Source organism: Geospiza fortis, unplaced genomic scaffold, assembly GCF_000277835.1.
Source record: "Geospiza fortis unplaced genomic scaffold, GeoFor_1.0 scaffold285, whole genome shotgun sequence".
NCBI lineage: Eukaryota > Metazoa > Chordata > Aves > Passeriformes > Thraupidae > Geospiza > Geospiza fortis.
This window is the reverse complement of record NW_005054403.1, coordinates 19214-41398: the sequence shown is the minus strand read 5'-3', so window position 1 is coordinate 41398 and position 22185 is coordinate 19214. Positions and strand designations below refer to the sequence as shown.

Below are 22185 nucleotides of genomic sequence, written 5' to 3'. Positions count from 1 at the left end.
CGCCCAGGGCCCGCTCCCCGTCCCAGTCCCGCGAACGGCCCCGGGAAGGGCCCCGGGAACGGCCCCGCCTGGGCACTGCCGGGCGTTCTGTGCTGGAGTGCAAGGAAAAGGAGCAGGAGGAGCGGGCAGTGCGCACCCAGGCAGCCCCGGGACACCGCACAGTTCTCGGGGGCAGCGGTGTTAGGGATAACTCCTTCCAGTACATGCAGTACCTGCCAGGAAAGATGGGGCAAGACTATTTACAGGCGTTCGTAGTGACGGAACAAGGAGGAGTGGGTTCAAATTAAGAGAGTAGGTTTAGATGAGACATTTCGAAGAAATTCTTTACTGTGCGGGTGGTGAGGCATTGGCACAGAGAAGCTGTGGGTGCTCCATCGCCGGAGGTGCTCAGGGCAAGGCTGGATGAGGCCCCGAGCACCTGCTCTGCTGGGAGGTGTCCCTGCCACGGCAGGGGATTGGATTCAGATGATTTTCAAGCTCCACTCCAACCCAAACTATTCTATGATTCTGTAAATCAGAGGGTACGAAGGTGAGGAAGGAGGACTGCAGGAGCTGTGGTATACCAGCCCCCCTTTCTGCCTTTGCAGTTTCTGGACGTTTACAAAAGATCCAGTTTACTTGTAAATAAATAAAAAAATGTTTTTAGATAGGCAGCATAAAGTCTTGTGTTAACAAAGTGCCACAGCTATGTACACCTCTGATCCCAGGTATGAATTTTACTGAGGAAATCACAGTACCCTTGCCCCATATCCATTACCAAACCTCTCCATGTTACCTGATGCCTTTCTTCTGGTACACTTAGCAAAACCTCTGGCAACATTCCTCACAAATCCTCTGTCACAATTACGGCAATGTTTTGTACACTATGCAACCTTTGAAAAATCTCATCTTTTCCAGGTTGCAAGGTTAAAAAGAATCACAGCTGTAAGCTTTCAAGTTGTATGAGCTGCTAAAACATAGGCCTGTTGTTTATGGAGTGCTTCTGCATATACTATTATGTTTCAAATGTTTACAAAGTGCATTAATTATCCAACATGCCCATATTTTCAGTGTCCAGAGCAATGCAGGCATTGCAAGTGTTATTTAGCAGCCTCCCATTAAGTGGTACTTCAGAGCTGACTGGAATCTGACAGGATCTTTAAATGCAATATCCTTGCACTGTGGTCTTGTTGTACGTTTGATCAGGTCTATAAGCACCAGCTGAACAGGAGTTTTTCCTTTGTCTCCATGTTTACCTTCCTCAACGTGCTGCAATGTCAGGACACTTGCTTTTTACAAACCCTTTCTGGCTGGCAAAGCACGCTCCATGTGCTGTGAAGGTAGTTCAGAGTTAGTGATGAACAAGCAATGACTTTTGTAACTGGTCAGAACAAATGATTACACAAAACAACCCTTTAAGATGTTTCAAAGTTTATTCATAGTAGAAATTTCAATTTCTTTTGAAGACTACAAAACCTGCCATTAGACAGGAAAACAAGCAATGATACTTTCCAAAACTGTTCATAGTTACATCTGGAACAGTTTTAATTACACATTAATAGCATGATTGGAACATCTCTTAGATCAGACTCTGAATAAAACAATCATTTAAAGTATTCAGTACAATTAATTTTTTTTTAACTAGCATTTCATTCTATGACAGCAGTGCCAAGCATCTAACAGATGCTATTGTAATGGTCTAGAACAAGGTACAATACCACTGATTTTCTGGAACAGTACCTTAGACTCACTTACATGCCATGCTGAGAAAACTAGTATAAAGTATGATTGTATAGAATCGTAGAAAAATATTTTATCTGTGATTTTGTAATTTTTTAAAAATTGTTTAAGTAGACTTCCCCCCCAACTAGGTTGCAAAATAATTACATCCCTCATAAGTACACCTTCCCTTTGATTAGGTCAAGAGTATCAAGATAAAGCTAATCATTTACATCATTTCCATAAGTGAAAATTCATCTATTAACCACTGCTGCTTAGTAAGGGCCAGCAAACTTTGAATCCTTTCCTTCCAGTAATAGAAAAGCACAGCTTTAGTTGGTAACACCACATTTACAAAAGCAAAACACACACACACACACAAATCCCAGACACGTAAATCTATTTTCTTATGGCCTTGTCTCTTCAGAAAAAAGTTTGAACTATTTTCTTGAAAAACTCCTTTTAAATTTTACTCAATGTTATAGTGATTATGAAAACAGAACTTTGCCATTACTGGACATAGATGGCATTTAATGGGTATTGCCACTTCCCTCTGTTCCCTCATGCTCTCAAGCACAGTAAATGGTAATTTCACACTAAAAAAATTAAAAACAAACCATGGTCAACACATAGAAAAATTCACCTGTATCTGCATTCTCTTTTTTTATCCTCCATGACTCTCTGAGTCACTTGCTATGCTTTGCAGACCAAGCAGCAGTCCAGCAATGCATGTACACAGTGTGTCATAAACTCACATTCTAACAGAAAAGTGCTGAGACTCAGAGAAGCATTATGTGGATTTCTTTACAGGTTATAAAAACTGCAGCTATAAAAACATAAAGAAAAAAGTGGAAGTCACAAACATGGATCCAAACCAGGAAGTAAGGTACATAAACCATGCCTGGCTGTAAAATACACCTCCCTGATTAGGCAGGCCCTTTATATCTTGGTTTAGAAAGCAACTTCAAAATATAGTGGATCTAGACTTCAACACATTCAGCTTAGGGTGTGCTAAATTTTCCTGTTTTGCTACAATTTAAAATGTTCATCCTCTGCTGATATATGTACATAACTTAATAGCAACACTTGTAAAGTCTAGACTAAATTAACAGCTCGAGAGTGTAGATACATAAAATGCAGGAGTTGACTTTGCTTCACTATTTGGTTAATGAGCTTGAGGACCACAAAATAAGTCTACAATAAAACTACTGAAAGTATTTTTATATTATTTTAATATGGATATTGCCAATAGTGAGGCAGCTTAACGCTTCCTCTTTTTGGTCTGTTCTTTGCCAGGTACCTATATACACACACTGAACAGAGTAGGAACTCCTTCCTGAAGTGAAATGTTATTACTGACACACTGGCAAGTACTGCCATCCTTTTATTTCAACAGCATTTAAATAATTTGGTTGACTAGATATGACAATCTTCTAATTAACACCTTGAAAGCCAGCAGAAAGTACAGTTTCAAGATTTTGAGAAGCTGGATTTAAAATTGCTCACAGAGCTGAAAAATACATTTCTTGAGAAGTAAGGTTTTACTAAATTCCTCTGGAACTGCTGACACTGTCAAAAAAAAAATAAAGATGGCCTTTTTCTGCCTCTACTTAAAAATATTTCTTGAAGGAAGGGTAGATGCATTTGTACAGCTAAGGGGAACTTCAATGTTAGAGCACCAAGTAAGGGAAAAATACTGTTTGCTTGAGAAGAGCTGTGTTTTCAAACTTCTGAGAGCTAGGCTAATTTAAGAATCCTTGTTTATAAAACCATTTTCTTCACAATTATATCATGGATTAAATATTTAGCAAAATTTTAAGGGCAATAAAAGCAGGATCCTTTGCAGATCTAGCAAAGGAAGCTTCCCCAAGGAACTCAAAAATTCTGGCAGAAGAAACACTCCCATCCCGAGCAAATCTGTGGTGTCATAAAAATGATTGTTCCTTTCAACAAATCATTGATGATTTCAGGGAAATAGGCCAATTAATCACCATAAAAGAAAGTTAATTCCACTAAGCCAAGAAAATACCTTATGCAAAACACAAAATTGCACTGTTCACCAACAGCCATTCACCCAGATCCGTATTTTATTAAAGCTAGAATTCCTAACAGTCATTTCATATCTGGAAGGACTTTACACAGCCTGTAATTTTGGTGGAATGGAACACTCACGGTATTCAAACACATTCCAGTGCCCTTCTCATTTGGGAAATTTCATCTTCTCAAGACAAGCCATCAAGATGGGCCTTTAATTACTTTAGATACCAAGAGGCCAAGAATATTAAAAGTTTATACCAGTATTTAAAGTGAGTCTTCCATCCTCATTACCAACTCACCTCCATCTGTGGAAAAGTGAGAATGTTCCCTTTGAATGGCTTCATCTTACCTGTCTGGGATGACACTATTTTCATGGTAAATTAGAATAACCCTTTTCTAACCAAACAGATCTTTATGTCCTGTCCCTCATTTTGCTTTTGAAGTCAATTAAAATTATCAGAAAGTAACTGACAGAACATTAGATCCAACAGTTTTGCAACTGCAATGAATGCAGGTTAAATCTACTCTTCGCAGGCTGCTGCTTATTAGTGAGCAATACGTTTTGCTTTATCTTCAAATGTTGCCTTTGTTCTATAATGCCAACATTCATTCACTGAACAATTCCTTTGCAGCTTAAACAAAAGTCATAGAATACAGATAAAATATTAACAATGGGTTATAAGAATAAACCATATAGAAATGTCCTCTATCAGAAAGTATTTAGCAATAATTCCTGAGTCCAGAGATTAGATGGGAGAGACTAAAAGGGAGGGGAGGGGTAACAAAGACAGTGAGATATGGAGCAAGTTATCTTTTCTCTGGGTAACATTACCTATAGGATATATAGTATGGTGAGAGATTCATTGTTTACATTTTATAACGTGACATGTGGCATCAAAAACACAGAAATGTAGAAAAGACATAGGCAAGGAAAACTACTTATCCATAGTATTACATTCAATAGCTGTTTAACAGTCAGGCTTCTTTTAGAGCTGTCCAACAACACTGATTAATCCAGGTGAACTGTTTAATCAGACTTACTTGTCATAATGATTAATAATATCTAAGTGAAACAAGGCATGTATACATTAAAGAAAACAGCACAGAAATGTACTGCTTGTGAACTGTTTACAAAAACATACAAAATGTTGGATGGCACAATGTATAGTGCTAATATAAACAGATTGTTTAAGCTAAGTGCTTAACATAAACTGTCCATCTCGACCTGTAACAAAGAATATTTTAGGGGACAAAAAAAATATTCCTTATAAAAATAATGCTATGTGGTGCAGAGTGCTTTATTCAGTGTATTTTTGACAGAGGTGGCATTTGTAATTCTTCTGGTTTACTCAGTTGCGAACATGGTAATTTTCACTGTCTCCACTTGTCACTCCATTTGCAGCTCCAGTAAGATCAGTAACTTGCCATCAACAGTTTAAAGCGAGAGTAGATGAAAGCAGTAGCAGCAGCAGGAGCAGCAGCATTATAGGTACCAGCTGGGACAGAGTGTGCTTGCAGGTATCTGTCACATATGTGCTACCTGTCGCCATGATTTGTGCTATCATCTTATGCCATGGTACCAAGTGTCCGGTTGAGGTCATTTCACAGGGCTGTTGAGGTAATTTTTTTAATACCTCTCCTCTGAGCAAGAGTAGAACGGCCAACTGGCTCCAAAACTGGTGACTGATTACGATTCAAAGCAGAGTAAGTTGCTGCCATTGCACCCTGTGGGGGGAGAGGGGAAAAGAACAGTAAGAGTACATTGTGACTGATGCACACACTACAGCAGTGCTAAATGCCAGAAACTCTGAACAGGTTTCAACTTTCAGTCTATTTTAATCTACAAAACAGAAACATACTACTGCATTACTCAAGTCCTAGCAGTGCTCGGAGTGAGGGTTTTTAGGGTAATAAATAGTTTTACATTGCTTACAGTCAAACCCAGAAGGTATAAGCTACTTTGCCAAGTTCTATCACTATGTTGTGTGAAAGAGCTGGGGAATGAAATTCCATTGGTAGACTGTCTCTGCCTATCACTTACATAACCATTTCAGTTTCCAACAAAATATTTAAAAATCACCCACAGTATTCAGCACATAAAATTAATTTTTAAAAAATTTAGAAAGTTGTGAGCTGAGGGATAGAAGTCCCCCACTTCCCACTTGTATTTTGGATGCTAGAACTTTTTAATAGCTGACTCATGGAGAGTGTTAATTATATTCTTCAGACCCCTTTTAAGTTGCACAAGAGATTCTTGAAAGTAGGACTGAAAACAAGGTTGAATACAAAGAAGTAGAATTCAATTATTTTTTATTTTCCTCTGCTTATTTAAAGTGAAAAAGTTCCAGGTTGTTTCAGACACAGTGCAGAAGTGATACTATAGTAATTAACACTGCCCTTTTGACTTCAGCTTTTACTGCGATCACAAAGTATTCTCTTTTCCTTCAGTTAGTGGCAAGTACTCTCCTCTGAAACTGTAAAGTTAGCAAACGATTTTACAGCTCCTCTATAGTCATCAGACATTTTTCACTTGGAGAAGAATGATTTAAGTTGGTTTCTAAAAGCACTTAAGCCTTCCAGTAGTGTAAGTAAGCCCAACAGATTGGGCCCAATAGATTTCAAACACAAGAACATTATTTTTTAATAATTAGATGATCATCTGTAAGTGGTTTCACATTAAATCCTATTACATATTCCTAGTTCATTTTATGGCTTAGTGCAACATCCACTTGTAACAACTTTTTCACAGTATTTAGAAGATACATATGCTACCCCAAATCTTAAAAACAAAACTCCTTTTGTTTACACTGATTTTGGCTAAACAGCAAGCTGAAAAAATATCTACTTACCTTCACTAAATGGGGAGCATCCTGCCTGTTCAACTGGTATTGAGGCAACTGGTCACAGTGAACTATCCAGGGGTGGCTGAGAACTTGGGCTGCAGTCAGTCTTTGATGAGGGTCAACATGAAGCATTTTTGAAACAAGGTCCTGTCAACAAAGGTCAATGGAAATAACAGCAGAATTTCAACTTTAAAACAGATTAATAGTTCAAACTATAAAAGATTCTAGAGGTATAAAAATATGTTCATCATGTCCGTTTAAAACAAATGAAAAACCACCCAGCAATGCTAACAGTGTAACACAAAAGGAAGGTATCCAATTAAACACAGAAAATTTTAGCATTTTAAGCATCCATATAGAAGGGGCATAGAGGATATTGCACACTGAAGTTCAGAGTCTATTTGCTGTCAAAAATAGAATTCTCAAAAATGTAATACTTCGTTAGTTTACATTAGCATGATTTAGACTACCTGTATGATTTTTCAATGTCATGGTTCCACATGAAGTTTTATCAAAGCACTTCTCACCATGGATAACTCTGTGTGTGAATACTGACAGAACACACAAAATTTCTAAGGACAGCTGTTAACTGCTACAGTGTAAGTCACACCTGTTCTTTACTCCTACATGCAAGTGACTGCTGAAACATGAACAGATCAAAAACAGGAAACAAAATTCTAGGCACATAAGGGATTAGATCAGTGTTTTAATATAACAATGGGTGGAACTTAGCCAATCATCTCTGATACAACATATACATTACAATCAACAGTGTTACATTGCAATCCATCCCTGATCCCCCAAGAGAAAAAGCAAATATACTTGCCTTAGCTGTGTCTGAAACACTGTTCCAATAACCACCACTGAGGGAGAACTTTCCACTTCCTATTCGGGCCAAAATCTCCTCTGGGGTGTCATCAGGACCATTTGCAAAAGGAGTGTAGCTATTTAACCAAACAAATTCAATGTTAGCAACTTCCATAACCTGGGTCTCAATAAGTATTATAAATCTGATTGCAAGTTCAACATAATTATAGGCAACAAATAGTCAAACAGCTGTAAAAAGAATTTATTCTTAACATGTGAAAATACATGGCACTGACTGTAGATCTGTTCTTATTGCTCGTATTTCCTCTGTATCTGGTCTGAAAAGCAGATTTTTTCATATAGCAGTTCAAATACTGGTGGTTCCTGAATTACAGAAAGTATTCCTTAACCTTTCATATTCTAGTGAAGTACTAAACCAATCCATTCTGTTGTAAATCTAAATATCTGAGAAAGAATAAATGCTGGTTTAATGCCACAGGAAGAAAGGTGCACCAGTTTTCCTTGCTTGACTATATATACTCTTGCTATCAGAATGCCCCCAGCCAAAAAAGAGATACACTTAAAATCAAGTATGTTTGTAATTTATTTTAAAATATGAAAAACTTTGATGATGTTAACTCTTTATCAAAGTGGCAATCTGAATAACCTAGCATAAATAAATAGTTGCTATTGCATCTGCTAAATAGATTTTATTTTGAACTTCTGGTACTGTAGTTGAATTCCTTATAAGCTTTTATACAATTAATTTCTGTTGCATATACAAATGCCTTTCTATTGCATTTATTATATTCTAACTGCATCACTTCAAACATTCAGTGGCTGGATTTTGCACACAAACACGCTTTAATGCATTGCAATTGTATTTGCAACATACATTTTCTTCAATATATATGCTGCTTAATCTGTCTTTTAATTTTCACATGAAACAGTAAGTTCTTAGTGCAATATCCCTTTAAGCAGAAATTAAAACCCTAAAATAGAGGAGACATTAGAAGCAAATATTTTTTCACATCAGTCCCTGAAAATTTTACTAAAGGCAAAGCATATTCTCAACCCCAAAGATGAGATTAATCAGTGCTTTAACAGAAACATCTGCAACAGTGGGCCAACATTTATTACTGGTTTTGTTTGCATTGGTTTGGTATTCTACAGCAAAGCAAATTAAAATCACCATCACCCTTACCCAGTGAGCATGGTATAAAGTAGAACACCAAGGCTCCATATGTCACACGCGGCATCATAACCTTGCCTCTTTAAAACCTGAGGGAGACAAATATTTTTTCTGAAAAAAATGCTTAGAAATGCTTTTAATATGCTATAAAACCAGTAAAATTTCAAATCTTTGCTGTTTACAGAGTGATTCTACTTGTTACACAAGAACAACAACAAAACAATCTAGCAAAAAAATCCCAGTAAAATATATCAAGGCATATAAACTATCCTGGGTTTTACCTCTGGTGCAACAAAATTTGCTGTGTAACATGGAGTCATCAGGAGACCATTTTCGGCTCGCAGTTGTTTTGCAAAGCCAAAGTCACAAATTCGAATTGATTCTGGATTACCAGATTCATCAACATAAAGAATATTGCTAGGCTTCAGGTCTCTGTGAACAACCTAAAAAAAAAAAAAAAAAGAAAAGAAACCATTAAATACAATAAGTTAAACACATGAAAAGCTTTTTATTTTAATTGGCAATTCTGCTACTTAAAATTAAGTCTCCCATCAGTGTGCTCAGTTTCCAGTGTTCCAGCTTCCACCATCAGCTGCAGTGTTTTGATGCTCCATGGTGTCTGGAGCACACAAATTCTAATTTGGAAACTCTTAACTGTAAAACCCCCTCCAGACATCTCTGCCACCCTAATTTATTTGTGCAGACAGTTCCAGATGTCTCTTCTAATGGTTGAATAATGTATTTCTTTTTTAACATGCATAACTACCAGGCTCTTTAAATCAGAAACCTTTGGTTTCTAATATCTTTTGGAGTCAGGGATGCCCATCGCTGCTGATGTGCGCCACCTTGCTATGTAACAGACTAGTTATTAATGGAGTAACTCTGTATTCCATTCCCTTCATTCAGACAGTCTGAATTAATCTCAGAAAAACACTTAAAGCCTGATTAAGAAGGAATTTTAATAATAATAATAATAATAAAAAAACCCCAACGAAGTATCAAAGAGGTATTCTCCAAGTATCAAAAAAGCCTGTACTGGTTCCCAAGTGTCTGCTTTTGCAGGGGCTCGAGATGTAAAATGCTTGACAATACTGGAGAAGCTGCCAACATTCTGGCAGAATTTGAAGCTATGTTATAACAAGCCTTAACAAAACCTGGAATGCACAGGGACAGTCTTCAAAATCAGATGATCTGCTATATTTTCTTCAAAAGACTAGTTAGCCTCCAGAGACTTTGCTCTCTAAAGGAGAAGGTATATACCACTGTAAGACAGCAGAGTGGATCTAAGCGTCCTCCTTTAAATATTGAAGCAGAACATGAGGGCCTTTATCTTCCTTGTTGTGCTATGTGTTTCATTAATATTAAACACAGCTTTTCATGGTTAAATTGAAAGATAAGAGATTGTGAAATATTTCATAATCACATCAGAACAAAAAGATACCCCCAGACTTCTGCAAGTAAGTGATGCCTAGAAATCAGAAGCTCAACACTCATCCAAACCTAGCAGGGTTTCAGGAAAGCAGTATGAGACCGAGGGGTAAGAGTGCAGAGGGTCATGCACATTGCAAAGCTATTTAACACATTAAGTCTATTTAGCAGAGACTTCTACAGCATGCAAATCCCATGAAATTCTCAGATTTAACAAACCAAGTACCTAAAATTATGGAAATAAGCACCTTGTAAGCTGAAATATACAAATGATATGAAAGAATTTGACTTGGAACAGTAGGTGTTAAGGGGAACATCCCAGCTTGAGATGTCAGTGTATGAGAGAATCAGTTCCTGATTGCCCTTAGTTTTTACCTTTTTTCCCTAATAAAAAGTGAAACAACCTTTACTGCTCTATAAGGCAAATAACAAAAACCCCCAGTTTTAGTCTTGTTGATGTTCTGGGGGATTTTTGAAAGAGATTCTAAAAGGGATAGAAAGGAAGAAGTAAGCAATGGAAGCAGCACAGAGCTGAGGATTTGGCAGTTTCTAGAACAGTCTGCTTGAGCTGTATGCTTTTTTTGGAGGATGGGGAAGCAAGGCTCAAGTAGGAGGACAAGTAAGTGTAACAGGGCAGCTCAAATTAAAACACTACTTCCTAAGCAACCAAAATGTTTATGTCAAAGAATAAGTGAAACACCTTCTGATCTTAAACTGTTTTCCCAAAGGTAAGTGTCCATGAGGAAACTCTTCCTGGAAGGGTTGTGGAGACTTCACACAGATGCAGAGACTGTCAAACCAGATATTACCTAACATCATATTCAAATAAGCTCCTCCAGTGTCCAAAGGAGTTTCAACAGGAAAATTCACTGAAGATATGAGGGTCTCTTCCAAAAAAGAATTAGACTACTGAAGTGCCCACTATTTACATATGTGGCCAGCTTTCCTGTGGAGGTGTACTTAATGTAACACTTGAAAATTTACAAAAGCAAACGTTCCAAAGTGAGTGTGGTGTAATACAAATTAAAATGCCAATATTTATGGATATCTACAGCAAAGAAACTAAAATCCCTAAAATCCCTTACTTGATGCAAGGACTCTGGGCATCTTTTAGCCACATGTGGCAAGAATGAACCAAGTTATGATTTGTTATTCTATTATCTGTATTTCCATATAGAGGTATCAAGGTTTGATCATAATTCCCATGGGTGCTGCTGGCCAAGGACTATAATCTGTGCACACAGGCTCAAAAAACCAAACCACACACAGGAGAAAGTGACTGGAGTGATGAATGAGATACCAGATAACTTTGATCATAAGTTTTCTGAAATAATAGCTTCCAGCCACGACAGTGTGTACTGAATTCTTTGTTATTTAAAATAATTTGAATACTACATATTCCAAAAAGCATCTTTTCTTGGGTAACAACATCATGTATTAGCAGCTTAACTTTTTCCTTGGACCCTTATTTTCTGCTTTTTCTCCATCCCCTTTTTCTTGTTTACTTAAAAATGCAACACAACTTATCTTTCTTGCCATGCAATTATCACACTGTCCTTCTCTTTATTTGAACTACTTCCTCTGTCTCCAAACTAATTTCCCAAAGTGTTAATTTTCTGTCTCCTGCAAGTTCCTGACCCTATGGCACCAGAGTTACAAGTCATAAACCATGTTCTTCAAAACCAAGAAGTCAAAGGAGTTACAAGTATGACAGGTGGAAAATAATTTTTAAGGGTATATCACAGGACAAGACTGAAGTTGCCTTAGGTCCCATAGCTATACAGCAACACTGGTCCTAGCACTTCTTCTTGGACTTTCTTTCCCTCATATCCTCTCTGTTAGTAATTATCTGCATATTCCACAGAACTGCTGACAGACTGCATAAAGAACAACAGAAACAGTTGCATCATCTCAGTTATCTGAACACATACAGAGCTGATAAGGAAAGTTTTGATTTCAACACAAATTCTGGCTGCAATGTAATTGTTTACCAAAAACTACTTAATTACCACACAGAAGAATGTATCAAGATACAAGTTTATGCTTCTGAAAGAGAAGAATATCAATAGCTAAAAACATTTTGTCTGAGATGAAAACTTACCCCTTGTGTGTGGAGATATTCAACCGTTTTTGTTATTGTGAACAGAACAGCACTAGCTTCTCGTTCTGAGAAAAATTTTTGCCTAAGAATTTTATCCAGCAGTTCTCCTCCTTTCATAAGTTCTGTTACTACATACACATATTTTCCATCATCATACACCTGCAAAAATACATAAAAATTTAAACTTCAAAATATTTATTCTCTGCTGTCTTCTGTAAAGCACACAGAGATAGTGTGTGTCCACAAGCTGTTTTCTTCAATTGTTTTCTTTAATTGTTTTCCCCTGATTTCATAACCCATACAATATCCAAATGTTGTTCATCTTCAGAAGTGAAAACAAAACTGTCACAAAAAGGCAATGCTGTACCAAAATAACATAGAAATACTGGCATGAAAGTGCTTAAAGATTAAAGGATAAATAACAGGTAGTTTCCCCCATACAGGTTCACTACAACAAAGGAAACCAGACATGAGAAATTAAGTAGTAAAAAATGGAAACTAGTCTAATTAAGGCAAAACCAGAGCCAGTTCAATAGCAATTATTGCACCAAATTAAAAATATAAACAGAGATCATTCCAACAGTCAGACACAAAAAAAAAAAGAAAAAAAATAATCAAATTTATCTCAAATAGCCTCTATGAACAGGGAAAAACACCTAGAACTTATACATTACTCTGCACATAAAGCCAATGCCCAAGTCTAAAAGTATTAAAATATGCATATTTTATCCCTTACTTCTAGTCATGGAAAATGGCTCAATTTTTGCATGGATTTTATCATCCAGGGAAGCATTTGAGAATTCTTTACATTCTCACCAGAGGGCACTACAGACTGAGTGATACCAAAGCCCACTTTAAGGTACTTACACTTCAGCATTTCATTTCAGTTCCACTTCCACAGAATCATAGAATGGCTTAGGCTAAAAGTGCCCTTAATGATCATCCAGTCCCAGCCTTCTTCTATAGGCAGGAGCATGTTTCACTAGACCAGATTGCTCAAAGCCCCATCCAACCTGGCCTGGGAGTTCTAACTTAATCCAGAAACAATTCCTGCTTTAGTGAAATCTTTTACAGACTGTTTCCTTTAATTGTTTCAACATACTTTTATGGGGATGTTGCAATTGTTATTTTCACTAAAATGTGTGAAATAAAAAAACCGTTGTGTTTAAGTAGAAACAATTATTGAAATTATAGTAAAATACATTTAGGAATAGATATCAGCTAAGTAACAGAAAATAAGAATAAAAAAGAGGTTTTTATCCCAATTGCCTAGTCTTAAGCTACCCGGGAAAAAGTTGCTAATGAAGTTCTAAGCATCAAAATTTCTGTTCTCCTAACGATATTAAAAGGATTTATTTTCTCAGCAAATTAAAAAAAAAAGAATGCTAAATAATTCCGTGGTCATTACAAGCTTATGATCTTAAGGAGAGGAAGACATGATGGGTTTCTGTGTTCTCATTTAACAGAAATTTTTCCCCCATGAAATAGCTGAGCACCTGTATGTGTTTGTATTAAGACTTCAAATACAACACAGTATTCAAAAGCAGAATTATCTAACTCTAATTCTAGATACTAAACTGGATTTTTTTTTGATAGGCATGCTTCCTCTAATCCTGGTATAACATGAGGAGATCAGCTTATTTCATTTGACATGACAGAGCATACACATTTCAGTATTGCCGAAATCAAGCAAAATTTGCATTTGATAACTATTTTATCTGCTGGTCCTGTCTGCCAGCCAAAAAATCCCACAGATAACTCACCCCAAACAAACCATTCCCCTTGCACCAATGGTATTACCAACTTAAGTTGTTTTACCATCCTCTAATGGTATTACTAACTTAAGTTGTTTTTGAATAAATACTGCTGAAGTTTTCTTCACAGATGCAGAGTATCATGCTAAGATCACAAATGTGACACTACTTTTTAAAATTAACTCTGAGCACAAGCCACAGGTCAGTCATTATGTTTGCTCTACAAGGTAAAATGGAAGAAACTATAGTGAGAAACAGATGTAGGCGTATGAACAAAACATAATGCAAGGGAGAAAAATCAAGGTTTTTGCCAAGGGAAGTAAGATTTTACAGACATATTATGAGGTATTTTGGAATCATAAATAAGCACTTGGACAGGAGACTGGGTATCTTGCGTTCAGGTTTCTAAAATATTTCTGAAAAGATTCTTCAGGCAATGCTTTAAATAACTCAAAGCAGGACAAAAGTTCTGTTACAGAACAGTAACTATTACATAAAAAGGGTAAAATACTTATAATGGTCTGGCACAGGAAGTTTCTAGGTAATGTTTTGTTGGAAGCTGTGTGCTTCCTCCTTTCTTACAGTGTTTCCTAGGCATGCACTAAGGGCCTCTGTCAGAGGCAGGATATTGGATAAGAAGGATATCTGAATTAGCACAATATAGCTCCTTTTGTTTATATACTGTGTAACTGAAAAAGACCACTGATAACAAGCAGCAGGAAATACCCCAGAGGACTGTGCACTGCAGAAAGAACTTGGTCTCTTGAATATCCATTGTTTCAATCCAAACACCTTCAGAATGAAATTACATAAAAAGGCTGAACAAGAACGAAAACTTCCATCTTAAGCAAAATTCAAATATTACTGCATTTCTTCTTGAAATAGAAGAAAAGATAGAAATTATTTCTTGCAGAATAATAATTTCCAAAGCAGGCACTTAAATGCTGAAGTATTTTATTTTGGCACTTCAGATTAGAAACATTTAAGCTTTGATGTGGAACTAAATAAAAAATTGAGCAAACCAACGATGAGTTTTATTTTTACAATAGTACTCTAGAATTTCGTACACAATGGTGCTCTAGAGTTTGAGACCTGAAGGCAAAATTCTCCTTATCTTCTCTGAAAGCTGTAATAGCACACCACTATAATGTGGGATATGCAAGCAATCTGCCCCATGGGTCTGTATTAGGACAAGAAAAACTTAATGCCAAATTCTTACAGATTTACACAAGATTCTATTACATATGAATTCTGTATCTCTTTACATCCTTCCACAATCTTGCTTGGGGAGCTGATCTTGAAGCAGAAGTGAGTGAGAATTACAGCCTTTCCCCCTTTGAGGGCTTAAGGCATTTTTTTTTGGTAGTCTCCTATTTGTGAATTGCTGTTGCTGTGCATGAAAGATGGTTCCTGCTGGAAGCTGACTGATGATAATAAAAGATTAATTACAAAGTGAAATAATTCAGCATATATTGCAGCTGTTTAAGACTGCCTGGATTTCTGTTCTCAATGTAAAATATTCATCATGCTTAAGTTCAGGTTAAGTGCTCACATTCTCATGTTTGTCTTCCTGCTTAAATAACAAAAGCTGTGTTATGAATTAAAGTAACACATGAGTCCAGCATGCAGCACTAAAAGCACCATGAATGCTGATGGCAGGTTCTGTTCAGCACAGCTCTTTCCAGGTAGCTTTACTGTCCAACCACATGAAACAGAACAGAAAGTGGGACTGTAATTGTGGAATCTTGCTTGCAATAAGATAAGTTCCCTGGTGGGCTTCACTGAATACCTATCTTATTTTCTCTGTCCAAGAAAGGGCCAAACAGTATGATATCAATAAAGTGAAGACAGATTATAGTAGATCAGCTTCATGCAGAGTTCTCCAGTGCTCATCTCCGCAGTACTTATGAGCTGTTGTTTTAATGGCTTCAAATGTCTGACAATCTCCTTTCAGCTGAGCTCAGCTTCCTGGAAATAGTCTGCTGTTTTGCCTGAGGTTTGGTTTGGGGGACCAGAATATTTCCCTGCAGTCTAAGAAAGTCATTAAGCATACGCCTTTTTAATTTTTAATCCTCTTTAATGAATAACCAAGGAGACAAAGACAATTTTCTTTTTCAGTTAGGTCATCAGAATATACTGTTCCCTATGAAAACCCTCTACCTCCCAGCTTATGTTGTTCTTTGCTTTTTATAGACAAAGTGTTTCCATGGTCAGAGCAAATAATACAAGGAAAAAAATACCTAGATAGTGTTCATACAGAGGCCAGATAAAGATAAAAAACAGCGAAAACCATGGACATGGAAAGATTTTGTCTACTACTTGTAGTAATACTACTTGAGTAATGCTTGCTACTGTCCATGAAAAATACTTTGGGTACTGTGCTAACAGTAAGTCCTTTGTTATATAATAAAATTGCTTTTGATTAATGTATGGGACATCAGATTTAAAGTTAACTAAGCAATCAAAAAACTTCCCTGATCCTTTAAAAACACAGTCAACATTAAATAAATTATTCATGCTAGGACTTATGAAGAATAAATTATTTGACTCAGAATAATGCTGTACCACAATATATGCATCTTTAAAAGAAAACAGACATCCCAGTAAAAAACTAGATACTACTGAATAAATTGCATTGTTTTATATTTAAATACTGAAAAACATGACCATAAATCTAAACTATGTAGCTTCTCATCTCTCAAATTAGAAATTATTCACAACTGTAATACACTAAAGGATGTCTTTAAAACACTACTTACATCTTTCAGGGTGATAATATTTGGATGCTGTCCATAGCGCAGCAGGATTTCAATCTCTTCTGTTGGATCTCTTTTACTCTTGTCAATAATCTGTAAGAGCACATACAGACATAGGCATAATTCTTTTTGTGAAACTAGTGTAATGCTTTGGTTTGCTTATTAGCATCAACAGTTAAGCAGTATTTATTCTTGCAAAAGGCATTAATTATAACCAAAACCAAGTTTGTTAAATTGGAAAAGCAAGACAAAGCAAAAAATATTGGGAAAAATGAAAAAAATTCTTTTGAAAATGATTTCAGAGGATAAGTGATCTAACCTCTTTGGCTGTGATAAATAATGCAAGGCTGTTCAGTAGATAAGACTTCAGTGATCCATTATTTAATAAAATGGGAAGTTCCTAATTTAACACGAGATACTGGCTGGATGATGCTAATCAACTGATTTTCACAATGCTAATCTCAAACATTTGGTGCAGCAAAAGAAAGCAGGAGAGAAAGAGAACCAAAAAACCAGAAAAAATAAAAATTTCTCAGAGTTAATTCAAACATATTCACTACAAAAGCCCATTTGAATCTCTGGCTCTCAAGTTCACCTTGTTCAAACAAGCAAAATAACATTTTGCCCTAGTTAAATGTATTCTTGTTCTTTTCACTTTTTTCCTCTCCTGAACTGCAGAATTTCCTATAATGTCTCTTCCATTGTTGTGTTAGCCCTTCACCTTTATGCCCATACTGCTACCCATTCCCTGCTAACACATCAGACACTGGTACCTTATTCTTTTTTTCAAGATTCCTTGAGGAAAAAAATGCCCTAACAGAGGCAACAGAAAAGCAAGTGAATCTTCACAACAAATGTTATAGCTGAATTATCAGCTATGCCAGGACCTTCTTGCAGTTTCAAGAAATTACTTCAAATTGAAAGGACACAAGTCAAATCTGTTCCTGGCCAGAACCAGAATAAAATAAAGTATTTAACTACCAGATTAAAACTGGTAGGTTTAGAAGAGGCAATCTACATACTTAATGGATCTTTCAATTTTACATAATTAAGTACTAAGCTGTTCAACAATTCAAAAACAGAACTGCCCCATAGAATAGGATTTAAAGACTGCTCTTTTTATTTTTTCACTTATAAAGTCTGCTAATCCATACTCTTGCTTTCATAGTAACCATTTGGTCCCAGGTTATTACACAGAAAGATAAAAAACCTTATCATTGCAGTTCTGGGAAATCTACTGATTTCAAGTGAGAATTTAATGCCTTAACAGAAGTGCTAGAAAGCCCTACAGAATAACAAAAACAACATTAAATACCTTGCTGAAAACCAGGAAGCCAAAACAGAGTTGAAGTTTATTCTGGAAGTTATAGCAGACTGAAAACTGTTATGAAGTCCTTAGTCATTTGAGAATTTATGAATTTACTTTTACAGCTGCATATAAAATATGTTTATAATTCAAAAAATTTATCTCTGTGTTTCTCTCTGGCAAATAAAAGATGCCCAATGCTAAAATCTGAAAAGTGTGGTTTATAAAAAATTACCTTTACAGCATATTCCATGTTTGAAGCTTTATGAATACATCTCTTGCAGACAGAATAAGAGCCAACTCCAATATCTTCCTTTACTTCATATCCATCAGTAAACTGAATGCTGTTCCTGTGCAACTGCTACCAAAATAACATCATCAATTAATGAATATTCTTAATGTAACTGTTTTTTAAATTAAAATAACTTTTTAAAAATTCCTATTGATTTGCTTAAAATTTTAACTGATGACTCTACTAGGTCAAAGTGGTCTAAATCCCCACTACCTTCTGTTCAAACTTAGTATAAGATAAGTTATATATTACACATGCTATAAATAATGCACACTATTTTAGAAACTGATGGCATTATTTTTCTGATTGCTGCTTAACTAATTTAAAGATAGAAACTCCAAACCAAAGAAAACCAGAAGACTTCAAGATAAAATAGTGATACAACAATGGTAAAGAAGTATCACTGTTTTTATTATCTGAATAGACAGAATGGCAGCTGGAAAATTCAGACGTACTGAATAGAATCAGATTGGCTGGAATTGCATGGAATGTGAGTCAAAAATCCTTTCACAGAAATAAAAAGCTGAAAGGAGGACAAGTGCTCACTCTTGTAAGGGAAGGAAATGTTGTTCTAGTGTATGGAGTTTGTGCAAAGGATACAAAGCATTTGCAGGAAACCATCTGGGTATCCTGCAGCATAGAAAAAAGGAAATAGGAGTGAGGAAGTTGTTGAGGGGCACAGAGGAAAGGCAGCAGAGAAACAGACCTTTACAAGAGAAGGAAACCATATACAAAGAGCAATAATTCCATCTACAAAACTATGTGGAAATAAAGCAGCACAGAGAAGCTTTCAGAAACTTCTAGCAAGATGCCAGGATCAGAAATAATTCTGATGCACATATCAAATCAGAAAGCTTCTTGAGAATAAAAAGGATCTAGTTATATTAAAAAAAATTATTACACATGAAACTGTAATATGTAGAAAAGCATGTTGTGACAATTCTAGACATGAGAGTGTTAACAAAATACAAGGGCTGTTCACATTCTGTATAAATTGTGGGTTTTAAAACATTTTCTCAGACATTTGCAAAATATCAGTGCACAGAAAAATACAAATAAACCAAATCATACAAGTAATTCCAATCATAAATCAAATAATTTATTCCTACCTGTACATTAAGAAGTTTTAAACACAATTTAGATCATGAGTTGGTTTTCATGACTCAGTAATTATTAAAAGAAGACAGAGGAGGTAGAAATACAATTTTTACAGAGGTCTCCTCTTCCAGGTGACAACCTCACAATTATTAATACAGGAGACTCTACTGGAGTCATCCAAACACATCAAGGAAGCCAAAGCTTGAGTGTGCACTGTAACACTGACTTGTAAGATGCACTGATACCAGTCACAAAAAGCAGAGATTAGCTAACTAACTTCAAGTGGCTTAGGAGCGACAGAATATATCCTGGGCTACGGATTCCAGCAGTCCAGAACATCCAGATACAATTCACAGTCATAGTCCAGTGCCTCCTACTACTGCATTGCAGGAGTCAAGTGACATTTTCATGTATGGGGAAAAATCCAGTAAATCAATATATCTGTTATTCTACTCCACCTTATAATTATGGCTTGACATTAAAGAGTTAATACAGCACAGATGGTATAAGGTTTTCATTTAAAAGCCTGTTTGAACCTGTAGCTGCTCAGTAATTATACAGGTCCTGTACCTTCAGAGATTTTGTTTGGATGAAATAATCCGATCTTTACTTTTCTTGTCTAAAAGCTGACAATGATTTTGTACTGACACTTCATTCTGTGGCAAGAAAACAATCCATCCACCAAGAGACAGCACTGTTATTTTTTTTTATTAGATGTACTCACCTGGACAATTGAATGCACTCCAACTGTCTGCATTGCTTGGCTTTCATCATCTGATGCAATAGCTACAAAGCTAAATCCCCGAAAAAGCTGATGTGCATTAGCACTGGGTGGAATACCTGGTGAATCTGAAAAATACATCATCCTTACAAGCAGATTCTTTCACGTGTAGATATGAGATTAAGTACTGAAATTTTGGTAGCACCTTGAATTTATGAAAACAACAATTTCTATCAAAATTTGAATGAAAAAACCTAAAATTCAAATTCAATCTTTTGAATATGTAAATTCTCTCATTCATATCTCTTTACCTTTTGGAGTTTTTGCTGTAAATTCAGGGTCAAAATAAAATGTATCTTCAGGTCTGCCAGTTGCAGGTTTAAAAGGAGGATGAATTTCTCTCCGGTACAATTTCTGAAGAGAATGAACAAATTGTAAGTGGAAAAATTATATGATACCATAAAAGACTTAACCAAGAAATTTACTTGATTTTTAATTAGATACTCACATTCCAATCTATTTTGGAAAAGAATGCATGCCTCTTAATTTCTTCTACTCCATCTGGACCTGCTCCTTTTATAAGGAAGAAAAACGTCTATGAATTATTTTATTCTTGGTCAAAGGAATGGTAAGCAAAATTTTATTTCTTATTCCTTCTGCATTAATTTTAGCTGTATGACTAGCAGAAATGATAATACTTTGGTGATCACTTGAAGGGCAAACAACATTCTTCCTTTAAAGTCCATTTTACACAGGAAACAAAATTTTAGTCAGTTTAATGATCACTGATGTTATGAATATTATGATCAAATTTAAAATATTCTGCTAAAAACTTTACCTAATCTGTTTGCTGGGTTTCTTTTGAAGAGCATTCGCAGGAGGCTCTGTGCTTCAAGACTCAAGAACTGGGGCATTCCAAGTTTGGCCCTAGAGAATAAAAATAATTAATAGCATACAAACATATCTAGGCAAGCATTAACTCTGCATTTCCCCTGTCCTTTGCCATTCAACAAGTCCATAATAAATGAAGTAGCATCACTGAGAAATTGCCTTCAGACATCAGACACAGAGCAAAAGTGCTGTCAGTCATGTAAACATGTTTGGGTTTTATATATATATTTTTTTAAAGTAGTATAGTATTTTCAGCAATGACTCAGGAACTTAAGTGGAGGAAAAGGTGGAAAAACATGTAGAGAAGAATAGCTAGAGAACATCAGATTATAAACTTGTAAATTTTCATAATATGCTTTGATCCACTTATAGGTCCAGTTACTTGCAAATGACACTAAACAAAGCATTCTGATAGTTATCTAATAGAAGGACTAAGGAAAGTACCACACTATGACACACACCAAGATGATCCAGGAAACAAACTAGAATACAGAAATTCAATTAAGGTAGGACAGATCTTGCAGGATTAGCTGGTAAAAAAAACCCCAAAAAATCAAACAATAAACCCCCACTCCTCTTTTCCTTTTTGCTCCCCTCCCCAGTCTATTTCAAATAATACTTTTACAATTTGCCAGCCTTGAATTTTTAGATTTAAATTTTTGTACTTTAATTTCATTTTGTTTTGTAATCTTTGTCATATTTTCTTCCTTGCCATTTAATGTTGAGCCTTCATTCTCTCACTGTTACTAGGTCTTACTTTTTCTTGTAACTATGATAATGGGAAAGAGGGATATGATTTCCTCCTTTCCATCACTAATTCAACCTGTAGCTTGTATTTTTCTGTAACTGTCCATGACACAAGCTCTGTGTTTCAATCAGAACTTGATTTGTCTTGTATTCCAGGTATTTGTAGATATTCACCTCTGTATCACTTGTGTAAATGCATAGATGCTTGCCACTGATCCACTATTCATTACTTTCAAACTAGAACTTAGTAAATTTTCCATTCCTTTCAGCATTAAAAAAGCTAAGGCAGGGAGGAGGAAAATCTGAAAAACATTGGCTTCTTTGGACTCTTCAATAACATACTACAGACAGATGAAGGCCACCAGTGGAGGGGAGGAATGGACAGTGGGCCATCCAGCTCTTCCTCACTGCCATGCACCACCACCTTTCACAAAATCCTGCCTCAGGCACATGACAGAGGAGAAGGAAAGGCAATTACCAGGTCCTCAGAGTTCCTATATTATGTAACTACATG

At 36.0% G+C, this 22185-nt stretch overlaps 2 protein-coding genes across 2 annotated transcripts in view; both read right to left on the bottom strand.

The window, feature by feature from the left end:
* The window catches only part of EIF1AX (eukaryotic translation initiation factor 1A X-linked), a 9793-nt gene extending 9023 nt beyond the window's left edge, over positions 1 to 770 (bottom strand). The window contains exons 1-2 of the mRNA XM_031061200.1: positions 738 to 770; positions 137 to 212 (exon numbers count right to left, since the gene is read on the bottom strand). Coding sequence (XP_030917060.1) covers positions 137 to 212; positions 738 to 770 — 109 coding nt within the window. The remainder of the gene's footprint in view (positions 1 to 136; positions 213 to 737) is intronic.
* A 623-nt stretch (positions 771 to 1393) lies between these two features.
* RPS6KA3 (ribosomal protein S6 kinase A3) overlaps positions 1394 to 22185 on the bottom strand; it is a 37916-nt gene continuing 17124 nt past the window's right edge. Inside the window, exons 8-19 of the mRNA XM_005426145.3 lie at positions 20872 to 20960; positions 20542 to 20606; positions 20345 to 20447; positions 20037 to 20161; positions 18158 to 18283; positions 16620 to 16709; positions 12107 to 12265; positions 8859 to 9020; positions 8590 to 8666; positions 7405 to 7522; positions 6585 to 6725; positions 1394 to 5460 (exon numbers count right to left, since the gene is read on the bottom strand). Of these exons, the coding sequence (XP_005426202.3) occupies positions 5338 to 5460; positions 6585 to 6725; positions 7405 to 7522; positions 8590 to 8666; positions 8859 to 9020; positions 12107 to 12265; positions 16620 to 16709; positions 18158 to 18283; positions 20037 to 20161; positions 20345 to 20447; positions 20542 to 20606; positions 20872 to 20960 (1378 nt within the window). The 3' untranslated portion in view covers positions 1394 to 5337. The remainder of the gene's footprint in view (positions 5461 to 6584; positions 6726 to 7404; positions 7523 to 8589; positions 8667 to 8858; positions 9021 to 12106; positions 12266 to 16619; positions 16710 to 18157; positions 18284 to 20036; positions 20162 to 20344; positions 20448 to 20541; positions 20607 to 20871; positions 20961 to 22185) is intronic.